General features: G+C 44.7%; 1 protein-coding gene across 1 annotated transcript in view; it reads left to right on the top strand.

Moving 5' to 3' along the window:
• Positions 1-19106, top strand: part of BMP3 (bone morphogenetic protein 3) — a 19726-nt gene extending 620 nt beyond the window's left edge. The window contains exons 2-3 of the mRNA XM_010575579.1: positions 11282-12192; positions 18915-19106. Of these exons, the coding sequence (XP_010573881.1) occupies positions 11282-12192; positions 18915-19106 (1103 nt within the window). The remainder of the gene's footprint in view (positions 1-11281; positions 12193-18914) is intronic.
• Positions 19107-19861: the final 755 nt, after the last annotated feature.

Genomic DNA, 19861 nt, shown 5'->3' with positions numbered 1-19861 from the left:
GGCGGCTGCCCGCGGCGGAGGGCGGGCGCTCGTCGGGGAGACCTCGACCGCCGTGCGGGCTAAGCGAGCTGCCGGAGCGGCTGGCTTGCGGGTGACGCTCTGCAGGCGAGGAGGCTTCGGTGGTCCCGCGGAAACGGAGGTAACGGTCCGTTCGTATCCCTGCGAAGACGTACTGCTGGACCCGCGCGGCAGCCGTCTCACAGTGCAGGCTGGCTGGTTTAGCGCCCGGGGAGCTCGATGTAGGGAAGGAGGTGAGAAAAGGGTGCTTCTGCGGCAACAGTCGTGTATTTTAGCATATCGTGTTTACGTCGTCTCCCGTGTTTTAGTTACTGGTTTAGCTCTTCAACTCTGTATGCGACGTCTCCGCTGTACGATATCCGAGTACCCTGCGAGGGAAGCGGAGCAATTAACGTATCCTCTCTGGAGTCTCCTTTTATCGGTGTTTCGCATGTGTGGCTTCTCCTGAAACCGAGGGCTGATTTGCATACGGTAGTGCAATAACGTGGTTTGGTGATCCTTTAGACTATCTACAGAGTATTCATTTTGAGACGTTGGTGACAGTACTGGCAATTACAGGCAATGGCACATGAGTCTAGTTGAAGCGTAATTCGTGCACAGTAAATACTGCATCTCGTCATCTTTGGCAGTGACGCTTAGATCTCTCCATCACTGCACACTGGCATGCACAGGTAGATTTATGAAAATGTAAACTCTTCTTTCACAAAGGGGGAGGGCTTGTATTTAACATGGCAGCATCCCGAAAGAGCTCTGTCCTAGCAGAAAGGTGAGATGGCACTGTCTTGCTGCTGCATTCCCCCACTCTGCTGTTCTGCTTTTTCTCCATCTGACCTCTGCAAGGGCTAAATGGAGATGCCAGAACTCAAATGTGACCTTCACTGGGATACGCTTCCCAAGTCCACTGCATCCCTAAAACTTGCTGTTTGTATGACAACTGTCATGCCGTGCATAGCAGCCCGATTGCCGGTCTCTTATTTTTCATAGCACTAGTGGATTGACACAGCGGATTTTTCACAGACAAGCATCCGTCAGCAAAACCGAGTGTTGTCTGGGAGTTTCAGTGACCTGCGTAGATTCCTTCCTCTCCCAGAAAACTGAGAGCTGGGTGCCAGACTTCCCGTAGGTTTCTTTGCGAGTCGTTGCTTCTGATTCTTCCAAGGCAACGATGTCTACTATAGGGTAGCGTTGCACAGAGATCAAATACCATGAATAATTGAATGGCTTTGGTGTCTTAGGCTTCAGCCCTACAAACATTCTCCACCGCATGCTTACTGCAAGTATTTCTGTCCACAAGAGAAGCTTTGGAGGCTAGAGGCGTAAATACCCCAGTTTTTGAGGATGGAGAGCTGGGACTGGCCACTTGCTGCTCCTACAGAGGAACTCTTTTGTCTTTCTAACGTGACAATTTTTTGCAATAAATAGGTCTAATGTACGTGCCTTCGTTCCGAAATAAGCAGTTACCTCACTGAAAGAGTGGGGGAGGTTATAATCCTAGCAGAGTGATATTTGCTCCTTTAAGCATACCTAATTAATGATATTTATTGTTCTAAACCTAGAAGGCCTTTGGTTGAAATGCCGTCTCTGTGGTCTTTCTGATTATATTTATACTCTCTCTTGACATTGGGTGGCAGCAGTCCTATAAACACACTATTCACTAAGCCCTTTCCTGCTTCTTTTCCAATACTTTCACAGTTGGAGTGCTAACACAATAAATTGTGAGTGATTATAAGATTTTTGACACTTTTATAAGTATTTATGAAAAATATTTAACCAGCTAGTTAGCTGTTGCCTTTCTTTCACCGTAGGCAGCAGCAGCTCATTTTGTATGGTTGTTGATGGCAGGAAAGTGCATTTCCAGAAAACTCGTAGATCAAATGTTCTTTGGGGTGGTGGGGGGGAGTGAAAAGGTCTTTTCTGGTTTCTGACTTCTTCTTTGCACCCGACTGCCTGGCCAGCCCTGTGATGGAAACGGCACATCGACAGTATTTCCCGTCTGAGGTAGTTGGTTTCCAGATCCTCTGCTCTGACTGTTGCGCTCCTCGGCTGCAAATTTCAGCTTCCCACAGGCTTCCACTTGTCCTTAATGTGGCTGCATCAGTTAAATTAATAAATTATGTTGCCGTTACTCCTTCAGCACATTTTACAATCCGCGCTGCGAGCCCTTTCAGGAGACTGCTTGTTGTGTGCAATAAGCAGAACTTCCCTAAGAATCTGCCCATTTCTCCTGCATCTACAGCAAGAGGCCTTGAAGGAAATCTTTAGTGATTTCATTTGCAGTTTAACCACACGTTTTGCAATTTAATCGTATCTTTTCAGGAGAGAAACAGTTTCTCTTCTGAAACACAACTCTGGAATGTGACTTTGAAACCTTTCTGTCCTCGCTTTTCCCGTGGAAGGCTTCTGGCTCTTCTGCAGCACACGAGAAAGGCCTTTCCCGGATCTCCCAGGTAACCCACCAGACAAATTTTTGAGACCCTGTAAGACAGCGTGTTGTGTGATGAGACCAAGAACCGGCAGGACTTGTTGAAACTCATCCCGGTTTCTAGTCCAAGAAAAGTGGCGTTGCTTGTGGCAGCTGCGGTCTTGTAATGGACAGCCAACAAGAAGGAACTAAAATGTGATTAATCAAAAGAAGCATCCTAAGAAGTGTTAAATGCAAGTTTTTCTTTCCATGGCTCAGTCCTCCGAGGGGATAGGATGAGAATTTCAGCCCTGCATGGGCACCTCTGAAGTTTCCGTCCCGTGCTGCCCCGAAATCTCTTGCACACCGCATTTCACGACTAGGCTGGACTATTAGTGGTTTCGTTGTTTGGGCTGGGGGTTTTGGCCTTTGATTTTGATGAATGTTCATGTGATCTTCTATTCGGGCAAATTTGCTTTCCATTAATCTTGCTAAATTATCTCAAACCACAATTTTTCAGTCCGAGTCACTCAAAAAAGGAACCTTTGATGCCCGTGACAATGCTGAAGGAAACCTTGGGCCCCAAATGCATTACAAGTGAAGTAAGGATGTACATTATTCACAGCATATCTAGTTACATTCCAGTACTGTTCTCTCTCGTTGACTTAACTGCTCTAATTTACTTCTATGTATTTGAGTCAAAGGATGTTCAGCCCGTGATTTCCATGGCAGCTGTGTCATTGTTGTGGGGTGTTTCTGGGATGATGCTAGTAGCTCTTGTCTTGCTTAGGCCACGCCTCACAGCAAGCTCTGCTTCAGTAAAAATCCTAAGACAGAGCCTTTTCTGGTTCTTTCCCCGAATGTACTACAACAGCGAGTGGCTTTCCAGTCCCTGTGACTCTAAAAAGACAGCTAGGGAGAAGGTCAGACGATACATGAGTTAGAGCCGAACACTTTGACAGTTCTGGCAAGCATACTCTTAAACTACGGTCGAGTCTGTGCATCGGTTTCTGCGCACGACCATTCTTTCCTCCTGCTGCTTAGTGAAACCGCTGAATGACCAGACCTCCAGCTGATATAAATCTGCTTACCTTCAGTGCTTCCCGTAGAGGTGTGCTGATCTGCGACTTCTGAGGCTCAGGATCTGGAGGAAAGATAGAGCACAGAATAAATAAAAGAGAGCGGAAAGATTAAAGCCTTACATGCAAGACTTTCAGTTTGCTTTTGAAAGCACTTTTAATCATAGCATCGCTAAAGCAGCATGTCTTGCAAATGAGTCATTTAAAAAACTCGACTTTAATTGGAGGGTCCCTCTAATGATGTTATAGTAAAGCTATACAGTCAGAAATTACTTTAAACTCTTTTTTATTGACTGAATTTCAAGTAATTTTAGGTATTACACCCGCCCCTAGGCCAATTCTTGTGGTTTAAGAACTATGTTCTCCTCCTTTTCAAAACGCCTTTCTTTCCTTTGTTGTGGTATGAAATGCCCACGCAAACAAGGGAAACCGAGTACTGCACAGGGAAACCAGCTAGTCGCCGGCCCCTGTCAGCCTGCAAAAACCAGTACGGGCCAAATTCTAACCTCTTTGAGCTCTAGTAACGTTAAGGTCTTTTGTAATGAAAGCGTTAAAAGCATTCGGGCAGGAGATGGTGAGAGCGTGGGTTTTTTTGGTTTGGGGGTTTTTTGGTTGGTTGGGGTTTTTTTGTTTTGTTTTGTTTTTTGCTGTACCCCTATAAATAAAATGTAAGCAGCAGCATCCTGGTAGTTTTTCAAGCAGAATGAACTTGAAGACAATTATGCTATGTTTTGGGCAGGCTGGGCTCAAATCTGCAAACCTTCTCTAATGCAAATAGGCAGGATCTCTGTAGGTTTGGCCTCTCAGGACCAGACTCAGAATGTGCATTTTCTGGCTTCTGTTACCACCTGTCTTGCTATGCTGTCACACACGTGGATGGCCTGTGCTCACAGTTGCCAGTCGGTCACAGTTTCTAGAGCCTGTCGCTTCACTTGTGAAGAGTACTGGCCTTGAGGGGACAGACGAACTGTGTGCAACTTGGTTTTCATACAGCTGACCTGTTCCCACGAGCTGAAGTGGAATTAATCGTGACTGTAAGAAGGAGTAGAGTTGGCTTTTCGTGTTCCCCTTTCCAGATTTCTGTCCTTTACTGATGCAACCTCCTTATTTGCTTAGCTTATGCTAGCTTTGAGTTCAATGTTTAGTTTTCAGACCTGCTGTGGTCTTTCTGCTTAAAGTATATAGGAAGAGAGATCATTTGCCCACTGTGCAGCCTATTTTTGATGTGAAATGTGCATATCTGTGGTTTTCATATCATAAAATCCACATGTAAGTTAGATCCTGAGCACGCACCATCGCTGTTTCTTGAAGTTATTTAAGTAGCTGTTTCTTCAAGTTCTTTATTTAAGTAGCCAATAGTTTTAGTCAGAGTGGTGGACTTTTGACTTTTTTATATCGAGGTACGAGCTGTTATGACCTTACCTGCTTTGATAGTAAGAATTAATAAATTTGAAAGAATTAACAAAACCAGTTTGACACCAAGTCCTATGCTCTTTACAAGGAGAAAATGGGATCCTATATTTTTCTTTTGCATAATAGTCAAACTGGTAAGGGGGAAGCAGCAATCCAGTAAGAGCAAAGGTGGGAGAAAAGAAGAAATCTGGCTTCCAAATTTGTGTTCCTGTTCTGGAGCTTGTTCCCATTTCCAGCTCTGAGTGAACTTTTGTAGCTAGGCTATGAACCCATGAAAACAAAGTTTTACAATGGAAACACTGATACGGTCTTAACGGTGCAGTGGCACAAGGGCACCACTTTAATATCTCATTTAAATGATGGCTAATGATGACTATATAACTAAATAGTCCTCATTATTGCATCCTTTTTCACCCATGGGATAGATTTGGCAGTCCATAAAAACGTCAGTGCATCCTCTATAAAGGTAAACACACCACATGTTAGTGGTCTCGTTCCAGCCTATTGATGCCTGGAAATGCCCCTTGGAACATGAATATGTTCATGCTGGTGACGTCAGTCTCTACAGACCTACTGCTTTTTCCTAAAATACCTTTTTAATGCCAGTAACAGGCAATCCATACAGCTGTGGGTTATTGCAGGAAGGTGAGGAAGCATGGGTCATGCCTCTGAAGATTCAGCGAGTACAAGTACTTCAGCTGTAGTGCTATGAGCTGGGTTCCTTTCTCGTCTGAGCTATCCGTAAATAAGCTGGCATCTCTGATACCCCAAACAGTCAGTGATGGCACACCCTGACAGTGTCTGGGTGACAACCGCCTGTGTGATACAGTAAGGCTTTTCTGCTTTAGGCCTGGAGGGACTGTACCTCTGTTCTCCCCCCACCCCGGACAGCTTTGTTGTCGCTCGTACAGGAGAGTGAGGGAGTGATGCTGGACCAGTACAAGCTTCGCCATGGTGCTACTGGGGTCTGGGTTTCCCCCTTCAAGCAAGGAGAGAGTGCACAGGTTGAATGGTCACTTGCATATGGGCTGAGGAGGCCGATAAATATGTAGCCTTTCCATTTAACTGCATGGACCTTCCAGTTGCATTCTGCATGAATGCAAATAATGAGATGTCCTCCTCGTTGAGTACCTTTTTGCCCAGCTCGTGGCTGCTGCTCCAAAGCTCTACACAGTAGAAGCGAGCAATACTAACGAACAGTGCAGCGAGGCTATGTCTTACCTATTGCATTTCAGAAGAGCTCTGTTGTGCAGAGCTTGGTCTTGAAAATTACTCATCAGGCTGGCAGCAACATATGGTGATGCCTTGGTGGGGAGCAGATATTGCCCTTAAAATCTGGCCTCAGAGTATCTGGAAAGTAGCATGGTATTCCTTGCATATAGCTCTGTTGCACGTACTTCTCCTTTGCTTGTTTCCTCATAAGTAGTCTTCTCCTTACATGCTTTGTGGCCGAGAAGTCTTCTGCGCTTCCTATTTTGTACTACAAAAGAGCAAAGCTGAGTTAGCAGAACTCATTTTAAGTAAGAAACTAAAACACTTAGCTCAAGTAGCGGTGCTCGGATAGAAATCGGCTGCTCGCAGAGTTGGGAAGGGTATTAGGTGAGCCAGGGAAGTTACTCCTGCTCAAATAATACTGAGTTGCCAGTGAATTGTGTTGTATACTGCCACAAATGAGTGCAAGGTTTACCAAGTGCAGCTGCTCAAAGGTACCAGACGGAATCTTGCCAGGCAGTAAGGTGGCGGACCCGACTGCGAGTTTGCTCTGGCAGCTGCCTGCAGTGCGGGGACGCCCAGGGTTCATACGATCTTCCCACTGCCACGGTATCCGAAGAGCCAGCCCAGGCAGAAGGGGACCTACTGCCCAGCATCCCTCTGAAAGGTGATACTTTAGCATCAGATTCTTGTCTATGTCTGCAACAGACCATTTCTTGTCTGGGCGACTGGCACAAAGAAAGCTGCTGCAAAGCTGCTGTTTTCACCATTTTTGTTTGATGTTGAAAACATAAATAAGAAAAAAGCTATTGTGATGCCATGATCTTCTAGGGCATAGGTTTCTGGGCCGGCGTTTTGCTTGCTTTCACCTGCAAAACTGACTTGATCCTTCTATACCAATAGAGGGCTTTGTTGTAAGGAGGTCTTGTTGCCTTTGAGACCTTAAAGGTCGTGTTATAAGAGGGCAAACTGACCAGAGGCCTTAGCTGGGCTTAGTCAGCCTGGCTCTTTCCACTGGCAGCTGAGCAAGTGTTCATGGACTTCACCCTGCATTTTGGTCCCCTCCTCCCCTCCATTTAACGTGGAGCTATTGGTGGCGGCATCCTAGGAAATGCCGTTTACTGATCATTGGCAAGGTATTAGAGTTTAAGCCCTGCTTAGATTTGGCTTGGGTTTTGGTTTAGGGTTCTTTGGGATTAGCGAGGGGGGAAATCAGTCAATCAAACTGTTTATATGAGAGGAGTTATCAGTGTAAGTCATTTTAAAGACTGAAGTCTCAGGTCACATCACTCAGTAAAATTTCACCGGTGTCAGCAGAGCAAGCTGGATGAGGCTCATGGAAAGCTTCTCGCATCACAATGAAACGTGGTTAGATGCTACTCGGTACCTCCTGATGTTGGTGAAAAGTTGAAACAGTGCTCCTGACCTTGGCTAATAGTTTGAAGTACATTATTGTGGGGACAGATTTTCAGCAGTTTCTGTCCTCTGGGTTTAAGGACAAGGTTTCATTTAAGTGAAATGAAATTCTCCTGAGGAAAAGGTGCGTTTGTAGATATTGTAAAGCTGAATCTTCCTTGATGTGTCTGTCATTTTTAAGGGTAGTGACTAGCCTGGGGAATGCTTATTTCGGTGCGTTGCTCACATCTTGAGAGTCGGGTATCACTGTCACCCAACAGATGTATTTGATGCGGTGTTCCAAAGTTGTGACAGAGACCCAGGTCACACAGTTGGGTTTTTCTGAGCCGGAAGCCAGCAAATCTGTAGACATCTGTGCTGGCTGCCGGTAACTGGTTTCAAGATGATTTTGCAGACTGAATGATCCGAAAACTCTTTGGAGCCGTTTGAGCTTGGAGGTCAGTCAGTAATAAAATAGCACCATCTACTGCAAGTATTTGGTCTTGGGTGTAGAGTTAAACACCAAGAGTGGCTTCTTGAGTTGTGCTTTAAATCAAAACTATATATTCCTCCTGTGTCTGTTTCACGCCATCTAGGGTTTCTTCACAAACAAAAGCAGCTTGTTTTGTGTTCCACTACAATATGCCAATTTAGAACAGGCAGTATGTGTTAAGTGGAGTTCTTACTAAAAATTAAAATCAAAACTTGTCATTCAACATACAATAGCGATTCCAATAATAACTTCTTTAATAGGAGCTCATGAGACATCATAAATTCTGGTTTCCTAAGACTGATGTACTTCGTGCTCTGCCAAATTACATATTAACCTTATTATACTAGTGATTACAAACCAAGCGGAGGTCAGGTCCTCGTGCGTGCTTAGTACAAATGTAATAAACAGCCGGTTTTGGCTTGAGGCATGAAAAGGAGGATCGAATTAAAAGAAGATCTTGTGCCCCAGGCATAAGTAATAGCTAGAAATTCGATGGCTTTGGTACGTTAAATTTTCAGCTGTTGGGAACTTAGCTGTGTGATCCACCATCAGGTTGAGCTTAGTGTGTAAACAAGGGTGCCTTCCGTAAGTGACTTGGCCTTGTTTTCCCCTGTTTCACTGGGAAAAGCGTATGTTGCTTTTTCCCTGATTTCATGAAGCAATGCATGTGATATACTGGGGAGAGGGGTTCTGTCTTTCTAGCGAGACCGATACCTGCTTTTTTAATGTGTGGGTTAGAATATTGATGAGGAAAAAACGTTTAGAAGAGGAGGCCACTTAGATTGTTGGGGTAGGGATGGGGAGGCAGAGGCGGAATACAGTCATTTGCTAGACTTACCTGAATGGCATGAGCAGTTGGGATATCGCAGGCTGGAAGCACGTAATGTCACCCAGAATTTAAAGCTGTCAAAATTATTGAAAGTTCAGTACTGGAAACGACGTTTTCCCTTGCTTGGGCAGGGGACTTACTAAAGTGTTTTGAGAGTGAGGTGGGGAGGCTGTTCTTCTCTAGTCCACGAGTATCTTTAGGCCTCTCGTTCCTTGCAATAAAAAAAAAATAAAAAGAGCAACACTCTTGCAAAATTCTGTGAACTAGAACTTCTCTTCAGCCTTTGGAGAGGGTTTTGACATGCCATGATGTCAGTGAAGCATTTCACTCTGTGTTCCCTTGTTTTCCTAATGTGTTGGGTTGTTTCCAGCCATTTGGGGGGCTGCAGAGCATACCTTTGCTTTACTATGTTTGACTTTTCCATACAGCCTGGTTTTATAGCTCTCGATAGGGCCTTAACGATTGGATCTATATTTCTCTTACTCTGAAGGACAGACGTAACTGCAGTCCAAGCAGGAAATTCGAAAACAAAAATTAAACCTTACCCCTAAGCCTTTCTGTTGCATCCTACAAGGGATTAAAGTAGTCAGCCATCTGTTTTCACAGATCAGCCTGTGTTAGGAGTGCATCTTTGGGTTTGTGCAAGATACTGGTGGTTAGGTTGACTTCTCTAATTTCACGGCTGTGGAAACTCCAGTCCCCTTCATCCCTCCTAATCGACACGGTAACATCCGGACCATTGAGAAGGCTCGTCCTTGGCTTGTTTCCCTCTGCACAGAGGCGAGTGGGTATGTTTTGCCACCGCCACCACCACCCCCTAAAACCAAGACATTTTGGGTTGGCTTTCTTTTGGTTATTGGGGTTGCTCTAGTACTGTCCACCTACCTTCAGCTATGCTAGTAAATACTTTGTAACTCTGGCATGAAAACTGATGAAATGTCCTAGGTGGAATGACTAAATTTACCCCGTGTAATTGAAGCAGTCCTAGGCCTGATCATTCTAGAGGGAAACTTTGGTTGTGATTAGTGTCTGACTTAGCCAAAAGGCTGTCAGGCCAGCTTGCGTGTCTTTAGCTTGTTGTAAATGGTGAATTGTCTCGTTCTCCAGAGCTGATGTTCAAGCCTTAAAAATGATTATACAGTGATTCTATCCTGGTGTTTCTTCTCCCCGTGTCTTTAGAGGTGAGCCACATTCCTTCTTTGTGTGCGAGGCTTGTTGTCAATAACTTTATACTTCCTTCTGTGCCCAGCTCTGACCTTGCCGTTGTGAAGGGCTCTGTGTCATGAAGACCCAGTTGCGCATGCAGAGGTCACTGACTACTTGAGGGGCCAAATAAATTGGTCTCGTTGTAATGGAGGAATGGTTAATATCAAGAGGAAATGTCCTTTGTAACACAGGATTTCAATTTGTCTTTTTGTTTAGCTTTTGAAACATGTAGTGCTGTCTATGTTTGCTTACTTGTTTTGCATCCTGATATACATAGGTAGCTGTATCAAATGTTACATGGTTTTGGGTCCCTCTTTAGTAGTCTCTTTGACATATTTAGAAGCTAAGAGTGAATGCCACCCAGGCCCCAAAGTCCCCGTCTTGTAGGTGGGGCCTGGATCACGGTGGAGCAGAGTGGAAGGTTCAAAGGAACCAGCTAGGCTTTTTTTGGATTGAACGACTTGGCAATTGGAGCTTAAGTGACTTACCTGGCAGTACACTTGAAAGCCTGTGGCAACGCTTGAGAATCGTGCCCTGTTGGAATCCAGGCTTTTTTTCTTCCTCGCTGCCACCTTGAGCCTCTACTAGTAGGGAAGCAAATCTTTTCTTTCTCACTGAGGCTGTAGTTCAAGAGGATAATGAAAGTTACAGACAATCCAGTGCCTAGTGAAGGCAGCAGGAGCCTTTCTCCAGCTTCAGCTAGGTCTGGGCTAAGGCACGGTTCAGTGCCATTGATGTCCTGGTGATGTCCCAGTTGTCGTGGACAAAGAAAGACAATTCTTTAGTCGTGACAGGGCAGCCATTGGCACCTGAGTGAATTTTGGGGGGGGGGGGGGGGGGGGAAATGTTACAGGAAGAGGAAGACAAAAGAGTGAAACCTTACTGTGGCATCGCTCAAATTTCTGGACGATAGTTGAAGTCTTTAGTGCGTCTGTTAATCGAGCTGTGTTCCTGTGCCCTAGTTTGTTTCCTGAAGTCAAAGGAGCAGTAGGAAATGTGTGAGTATTTTTGGATGGAGATAGGTATTACAAGGAAACCAGAATGAAAGTGTGTGATTTACGGTCACCAGTTTACCAGTTTGGTTATTTTTCCGAATAGCGGCCTAAACCTGTTTCCACAGCGCCGCGTGAAAATTTCCTGTGAACTTGATGTATAACCTAGAAAGCCTTGTGCTCGGTCCTTTTTTATAACGTTTTGAAATGCCCACATTCTTATCTAAGTATTTCTTCTTCTAGGGAGCCCTGAAAGCCAGGAGATGTATGTTTTTAATTTGACATCACTCACAGAGTCTGAAAACGTCTTGTCAGCTTCGGTGCATTATTATATCGGTGATCTGCTGCATGCTAAGTGGAACTGTTCCCAATCCAGAGGCTGTTCTCGTCACGGGCAGTGGAAACCTGAAATTCAGATACATCTTTCAGTTTGGGCCTTTCCTTTTGTTGGGAACCAGACTCGGAGCCTGGGACATTTCCTAATAAATGTCTCCACTGTTTACCAGGATGTCCTTTCCTGGCAGCGGAAGGATATCACTCAGCTCCTGCATGAGGCAAAGCAAAACAATGAACTCCTGATCAGTGTCAAAATGGATCTGACCAGCCATCGCTCCTGGAAAAGGGCACCTTCTCGCTATGAACCCTACATTCTGATTTATGCCAACGATTCTGCTATTTCAGAGCCAGAGAGCGTTGTCTTTAGTTTGCAAGGGCACCGTCATTCTCTGGCAGGGGTCTTTCCCAGGCCAGAAAACCACATGAGGAGCAGCCTCGGGAAGTGGCGGCGAAAACGCTCTGCAAATGTCCTGTTGCCATTGCAGAATAATGAGCTTCCAGGAGCCGAGTACCAGTACGATGAGGATGAGAGATGGGAAGACAGAAAACCGTACAAAACCTTCCAGCCACGGTTAGCAGAGAGGGCAAAGAGTAAGAAAAAGCAGAGGAAGAATCATCACCAGAATAGCCAGACTCTCCAGTTCGATGAGCAAACGCTGAAGAAGGCGAGGAGGAAGCAGTGGAACGAGCCAAGGTATTGCGCCCGGCGCTATCTCAAGGTGGATTTTGCAGACATTGGCTGGAGCGAGTGGATTATTTCTCCTAAATCCTTCGATGCCTATTACTGCTCAGGGGAATGCCAATTCCCAATTCCAAAGGTATGGTCTTTATTGATTCTTTTGCACTGTCTGTTACCGTAAACTATGCATTTTCTTTCCTGTGTCAGTAGAAGGCAGCTGGTCACCTGTTACGTGTTTGGATCTAGTACATAAGTGATATCTTTGTCTTGTGCTGCAAGGAGTAATGGTTAGAACAGCTAGTAAAAAGACAGGCTTGTGAAGGTAATTTAAAAAATATTACACGGTATTAGTTTTTTGAACTAATACCCAAATTGCCAGAACCCAAATTGCCATAAAACATTTCCTGAATAGTGCTTATGATGTGTGAACTTGTTATTAACGTGTTTAATAAACATAATACAAGCCAGGTCCAGAAAATTGCATATTAGACAGTAGTCGTTACGCCTCGAAGGAGCGTCTGCTGCCAGACCCACACGGGGGTCAGTCAGCATAGCACGGTCTAGGAAGAATGTGTGCCTCATGAGGCATGACTGTCACAAGGACAGAGAGGCTCTGTGGAGCTATAGGGGCGGTCAGGATGCTCTAAGTGTAAGCGAAAGAATCAAATGAATCACTTCTGTGGCAGGCCAAGTGGATGCAAAAACAGTAGATCCCAGCCAGCTGACTTTTGGAATATCCTCTGGTTTTTATAAGATTGTTGCATGGGAGGAGCAAGAAAGGGCGATGTGCCCCTAGCCCCGTGACTTAGGTGGATGAACTCAGCTCTTCAAAATCCAGTGCCCAGTGTCATTATTAGCAGCGTGGACCTCCCCTGGAGTCTAGCGAAACCTGAAAGTAGGATGCGGTATTTGAGGCTGGCCTAAAACATGGGGTACACGCAAATGATGCCTGCAGGAAATGTCAGTAAAGGTAGGGTTTCTGGTCTCGCTGTAACCTCACGTTCAAGAGTCTTTATTCCTGCCACAGTGAAGCCTTAGCAGTTAGTTCTGAAATTTACGTGGCATTTCAGTGGCTTAAGGACCCAAGGGAGTCATCCTTTGAAAATGACAGGTGGAGAAATGTACCAAAGGGGATGGAGCCCAGAGAAAGCGGAGAGGGCAGGAGTGTCTCTTTGAAGGAGGAGATGACTTACTTGACTACCCCCAACTGCAGTGGCAGGCTTTCAGGTTTTGGATCAAAGGCAAAAATGAAAGGGAACAGGAAGCGGTGGAGTCATTACCTTTGAATACATTGCACTGGGCCTTTTGCTTTATCGTTGATGGGAACAGTGCTCTGTCAAACCGGTAAGTCGGCATACAGGTTAGAAATTTTAAAAGCGCCAGACCTGGACTTCTTTCGTTCTAACTTTAAGGACACATAAATTACAAAAACACCTGCTGTATGCCTCTGCTTAAGAGCGAGTTAGCATTTCGCGTTGCGGCTTTAGTTATAAAAACTTTATTCCAACCATAAGTGACTGTTGCTCTGATTTTTGTTTGGGAGAAAATGGTACATGATACTTAAATCGGAAGAGTTCAAGTACTTCAGTTCAAAGGAGTACAAAAAAAAGCATCTAGCTCCTGGCCTCTAAAATATTCTTCACTTAAGATGAGACATTTGCTATGAGCTACCATCAGTATTACAAAAGAAACAAAGCAAAGAGTCAAGTACACATCGGACAATCGGTGATTCTGCTGGAGGACAATTTGAGTCAGGGTCCTCTGTATTTCTGATGACAGGAGAAAAAAAAAGGCATAGCAGCTTCTTAGAAAGGCTTGAAGGTGTCTTGTCCTAAGTCCAAATGCGTTTTGGTTCCCATTTCCTAAGGTTATCGTGTCTGGCTCTTTTGGCTCTCAAAGAAGTAAAAGGATAGTTGAGGTGCTGACGAACTCCCAGGATTTAGCGCTTGCTAGAGAATAACCATTTCAACTCAGTCGCTAGAATTTTTTTTTTTTTTTTTTTTTTTTTTACATTTGGCAGACATGCAAAATAGGTTTCTACCTTCTGAGGCAGAAAAGCTGTCTTTTAACAGTCAATACATAGCATCTATTTCAGGGTTAGCCGATGCCTGATGCAGAGACTGGGAAGAACCCCCCCTTTGCCTATTAAGAGAGTCTGGATCAAACCTCAGATTGCTCAATAATGTGCATTCTCAAGAGCAAAGGTGGCTTTGCTTAAAAACAGTTTTGGATGTAGTCATTTTAGAAGCCCTTGTTACTGGTATCTCCTTGCTCTGTCCGAAACCTAATCCTGCCGAGAGCTGATGGGAAATTACAGATTTAAGAGAGAAAGCAAGTCTCTCCTTTTAAGAGTCGAGGTGAGACTTTGAGAACACAGATTCTCGGACAGCAAAAAGCATTATGTATCTTCATGAAGGTAAAGAAACTCTCAGAAACCAAAAGTCAAGTAATGATAAAGAAGCACTGTAATAAAGAGCTTCCTAGTCCTTACACAGAGCCTTTGTTAGCACCTGCAACCAGAAAATCCTTAACGTGCTCCATAACCTCAGGGCTTAATTCCCACAGTAGAGTAACTTCAGACCTCTGGAAAGAAACACAAGGAGCCATACAAATGCTCCTGCAAGTAAAACAGCCCGAGGTGAGTTTAGTACCGGTGGTTCTGAAGAGGCAAAACGAAGTTTAATTGAAGTTTAAACTTACGCCTGACACTCTGAGGCATGAGAGGGAGGTATGAACAGTGCATATAGCTGAAGGGTAGTTAACAGGTATTGCTTGGGTGAAAGAGGAATTCCAGCTTTGTCTGTGATTTGCCCATCTTTGGGTAGTTCCCCTGAGGTATCACACTGGGCATCAAAAGATTTTCTGATACACAGAGCCAAATTTTTCTCTGCCAAATTCGGGTTCAGCTTTCACGCAGATAGTAGCATCAGCCTCTTGAGATGTTGTAGTTGAGCTCCATTTTCTCCAGTAAGTAAATTTGCGGTATTGGCTACTAATATCACGGTAGCTAAGTCTAGCAGTCCCAAAGGAGCGTTCTTCCTCCTTGTCTTCACCCCTCTACTCTGCCTGGGATAGACACGTATGCACTACGGGAAGTGGTCCCTGCCCTGGAAAAAGCTTACAGTAGAGACAAGGTGAGAAGTAAATGGGAGAGGTGGGTAGGCAAATAAAGCACAGAGTTTAAATGGCTTTGCTGACATGAAGTGGAAGGTCTGATTGCCATGAACTAAGCCTGTAGCGCAGGCCTGCAGGGCCATAACCAGGACACTGGTTTTCTTCAACAAATTCCTACTAAAAGGCCAAATCCGGCCTTTTTGTGTGAAACTCTATAGACTCGGCTGGGTGAAGAATTACAGCAGCAGAGCTTTATAGTTATTTGGACACTGTGAAGCTTGATATTTGCTGTCATGTACTGCAGAGAGAGCTAGTTTGTTAAGAGGGCAGGTTACTGAAACCCGTTGTGAGTCTGGTTCCCTGAAAGCAATTGGCAGATTTCTGTCCATGTTGGAATACTAATTGTTCCTTTTGTGCACTTTTTTAGTGGCAAAAACCAAAATGACCTTGTTTTCCAAAGAGAATGAAAAGCTAAATTATATAAAAAGGGGAAGCGAGCAACTTAGAGAGCCTTGTGTTATTCCTGAGCCATGCATAATATCTGGTGCTACTAACAAGTCTATGTTTGCAAAATGATACTATAACCATCAGGCAGTAACAAGCTAATCTGTGCCTATGGGTATATAATGTTCCCTTGCTGAGGGCGAGCTCCTAAAGTTGACAACCTGTTGAGTAATTAAGAACAGATGTACCTCTTCCCCCACCCCCCACCTTACCACCTCCAAATTTTCTAGCCTTAACCTTTCCCTGATTTCAATTAGCCAGTTTGACTGCTGTCAAGCCTGTGTGTGTTGGGCTTGCGTAATGCCGCCGAGCATACAGGCCAGGCGGACCCTCTCCCAGGTCAGGAATGAACGCTCTTAACTGACATCGTTTGCCCTGCTCATAATACATCTCCAATGAAATTCAACAGGGCAGCAAGTCTCCCAAGGATGCGTGCAGCTTAGCAGGTGCAGCCTGAGCCACAGCTGGACTCATTCACAGATTTGTTTGGCAGTTTGGAGTCAGCTCAGCATTTTTTCCTCCTGCTGCTCCTCTGGGCGTCCCCTGCTTCTTTCCTCCTAAAAGAAAATCTCTGCCTGCTTTTCATGACCGTGTGCTGGACAGGGCGTAGACGGCCTGCAGGCAGTGGCCCAACTCACCCCCCTTGTGCAGGGCATTATGCCAGTTCAGTACTCCGAGGGGGATTTCGGTTTTCTGAGAAGCACACACCTTTGGATTTTACTCCAGTCACAGTTAAATTCCCACCGACAGATGCAGAGTTATTCCAAAGCTGGTCATCCTCAAGAGTGCACCTTAAGGGCCAGGGGCAGGGTATTCAAGACGGACTTCAAGTCAGTACGGAGGACGTTCTGTATGGTACGATACCCATATCGAATAGAGATAATTCTTTTATCATACAATGACAGAATGTATCTGGGCTGTTCCCACCAATAGCTGAGGCAATACCTGAAATCAGTTGCATACAATTTAGCATTTTAGTGGCACAGACTCCATATCGGAAGGGACGGGTTTCTGGTGACACCTTAACATGGCATATTCGGAGACCTGCTTTTAATTCCAGTAGTACTGGCAATGGGAAATAGGGCCTCAGTAGACGTTTTACCTTTTGATGTCTGATCAGCAGGCTCAGGAGATCTGTTTGGCTCCCAGTTATTTTTGTGGAGCACGCTGTGCTGCAGCTGAGTAGGGAAACAAGCCTGGATGCTACCAGAGCTTTTGCTTCCTTTTGCAGGCACAAATGGTACAGGAATTGGAATTGTATGCTAATCTAAGACATTTTTTAAATCCCTGTCAACTACTGCTGAGGTGTATAGGTACTCCTGAATTCAAAACAAACAAACAGAAATGCCTTTCTTGAGATCGGCTACCTACATGGAGAGTAATGTCTTTGTAACCATGCTGGGAAACCTACAGCCATTAAGAGGATTCCGCAACAAGCTTTGCATTTGTATTTGAAACAGAATATCACCACGCCCCTGCATCTCGTTCATCTGATAAGCTATGACAGTAAACTTAAACAGCAGCAGGGGAAAAAGATCAGGCTCTGTATAACGTCTGTGCTTAAAAGGGACTCAAATCATGAGTATACTTGAGCAAATTCCGAGTCTCTTGGAGGATAAATAGAAGCATGGGATGTGCAGGATTGGCGCCGTTTGTTGCTCAGCCTTCCTGCAGGTGAACTAGGTTCCTCATGAGAAGAAGAAACATTTGAATTATGTCTAACATGTACATAAAGAATAGCTGAATGCTCCCCAGTGAATCCTTTTCAGTTCTGTGTCAGACGGTTCCAGTTCTCTCTTTAGACTAGTTTCAGCAGCATGATATGGAAAAAGTCCATTCTGATCCATTTCTGTTGGAATTCAAGGAACAGCTGTCTCCTTGAGAAAGAAGGACAATACAGCTGGCCTTAGTCGTAAGCTATGTTGCCGTAAGTAGGGACAGGTTAGACATCCGTGCGTTTTGCCAGCAGAATTGGAAGCAATTCCTCCTGTATGTATTAATGTGCTACACAAACGATACGATGAGCCAGAATCTCATAGTTATTCCTGTGCTTTTTGTATGCAAGGTCATTAAGACTTGCACTTCAGGTAGGTAGATGTCTAACCCTTAAGACTGATTTTTCCAAAAGCAAATCTCTTGTCAGAGCAAAATCGCCAATTGAACATTTGGCCCAAATGATCTTGTTCCATATATTTCTCAGTGGCATCTGACTGAGCATATTTAACTGTGTGATTCCCAGATTCTACATGTAACAAGAGCTCTAAAAAGCATTGTTGAAGTCTCACTCTTAGAAAACCAGAAGTCTTTGGGTAAAAACTGCATCTTGTGCATTTTTCATGCTCACCTATCTCTCATACAGATACTTGGATTTGGAAGGGTTTGGAGATTCAGAGGTAAAACTTAGTATTTTTCATTTCTATGACTATGTTCATTTTAATTTTTATGAGTGTATTAATGTATTCTGGTTTGGTGAACATACACAGTTATCTAACTGGTCACATTCGCTTTTCGTTCATATCAAACCAAAGCGTGCTCCTGTTTACGTGAGTATACAAATCCAGGAAACTTTGTCCTTTGGAGAAAAATGTCACCTTAATATGAGGTACAACTGACATGGGATATGGGGGCTCAGTTACTGGACGATGTCACTGATTATGTATACCACGGATGAGAAGTGATTTGGCATGGAAGAATGAGCAAAACAACCTAAACTTGCATGAGAGCAAACTGGAACAATTAGCATCCTGGTGTAAAGTACTTCCGTCCTCTCATCTGTACACATTTTATCTGCTTTTGTTTTTCCTTATGCACTCGCATTCCACCAGTCAAAACTTCCCAGCCTACAAGTTAGGTTTCTTTTGCTCCCCTAATGACTCAGCCTGCTAGCACGTTGACTGCCTCCCTCCCTTGCTGCAAGGTCTTCTGTCTGGGCGTTTTCCTGGGAAGGCAGGTCCATAGAGAGCCCGAGGCCCTGTCCCCAGCAGGACGCTTGAGCTGAAAGCGGTGGAGCGGCACTCGCATCCAGTGGCCAGAAGAACCGGACCAGACTCGTATTTCCTGCTGCGGGCTCAGGGCAGCTACAAGTGACAACTGGAAACGGTCGAGTAGAAGACAGATTTTCCAGCTAGTCAGCTGTGGGGTCTCCACCGGGCCCTTCTTCAAGAAACCAGTTTTGTTCTAGAGAACATGGGTCCATTCTAACTTGGGTGCAGTTACATTTTGTGCCGTATCTTTCTCTTGCAGGCCTTGAAGCCATCCAACCATGCCACCATCCAGAGCATAGTGAGAGCCGTCGGGGTGGTCCCGGGCATTCCTGAGCCTTGCTGCGTTCCTGACAAAATGTCTTCTCTTAGTATCTTATTCTTCGATGAAAACAAAAATGTGGTTCTTAAGGTGTACCCCAACATGACAGTGGAATCCTGTGCGTGCAGATAACATCTCGGGAGACCCTTTTGAAATGCTGAGGTGATCACTTGCTATTTGGGGCCGGGGGGAGGGGGGGAGCATCACGATAACTACTTTTTGTTTGCACTGCCAATGCATTTCCTTTGGACAAAAAAGAAAAAAATGTAAACAAATCCAAACAATGAGGATGGAAACGGAATGGATTCTGAATAGCAATTCCAAGGAAAGAGAATACAAACTTCATTTGTCTTTGAACTTGACCAAGACACAAGTCTTGGCAATGGGACTGACTGTTTCTGTTGAAATCGAGAGATCAAAGAGGAATTGGCAGAAGACTCTTCAAGATATTTGAGACTGCCAGAAGGACATACTGGTCTATTTTTGTACAAGATTTTGGAAGCAGCAGTAGCTGTTAACTTTTGTCTCCGTTCTTACGGTGACTAATGGGGAGGGAGATTAGAAATACACTAGTCTTCATTTTAAAGCTAAGCTTTCTGCCTTAGGTTATCGAGTAGTGCAGCAAGGAAGAAAAACAAATATGACATCCTAAGAGCCTTAGATAACCCAGCTTAGACATACGTCTCCTTGGTATGACACGTCACCGACTGCGTGTGTGTATTCATTTTCATTGACGTATTCTTCGTAATTCAGCTTACTAGATGTCAGTGCCCTCAGTTGGAAGAACGCGAAACGCATTACTGCTGTGTGCGTAATTGCGATGTCTCAAAAGCAGAGACTTGTCTTTCATGCCACTATGGAGACTCAGCAGGCCGCGGGTATGAAAG

This window comes from Haliaeetus leucocephalus, unplaced genomic scaffold (genome assembly GCF_000737465.1).
Source record: "Haliaeetus leucocephalus isolate CR32 unplaced genomic scaffold, Haliaeetus_leucocephalus-4.0 Scaffold484, whole genome shotgun sequence".
Taxonomy (NCBI): Eukaryota; Metazoa; Chordata; class Aves; order Accipitriformes; family Accipitridae; genus Haliaeetus; species Haliaeetus leucocephalus.
This window is presented reverse-complemented; position numbering and strand designations above follow the sequence as displayed.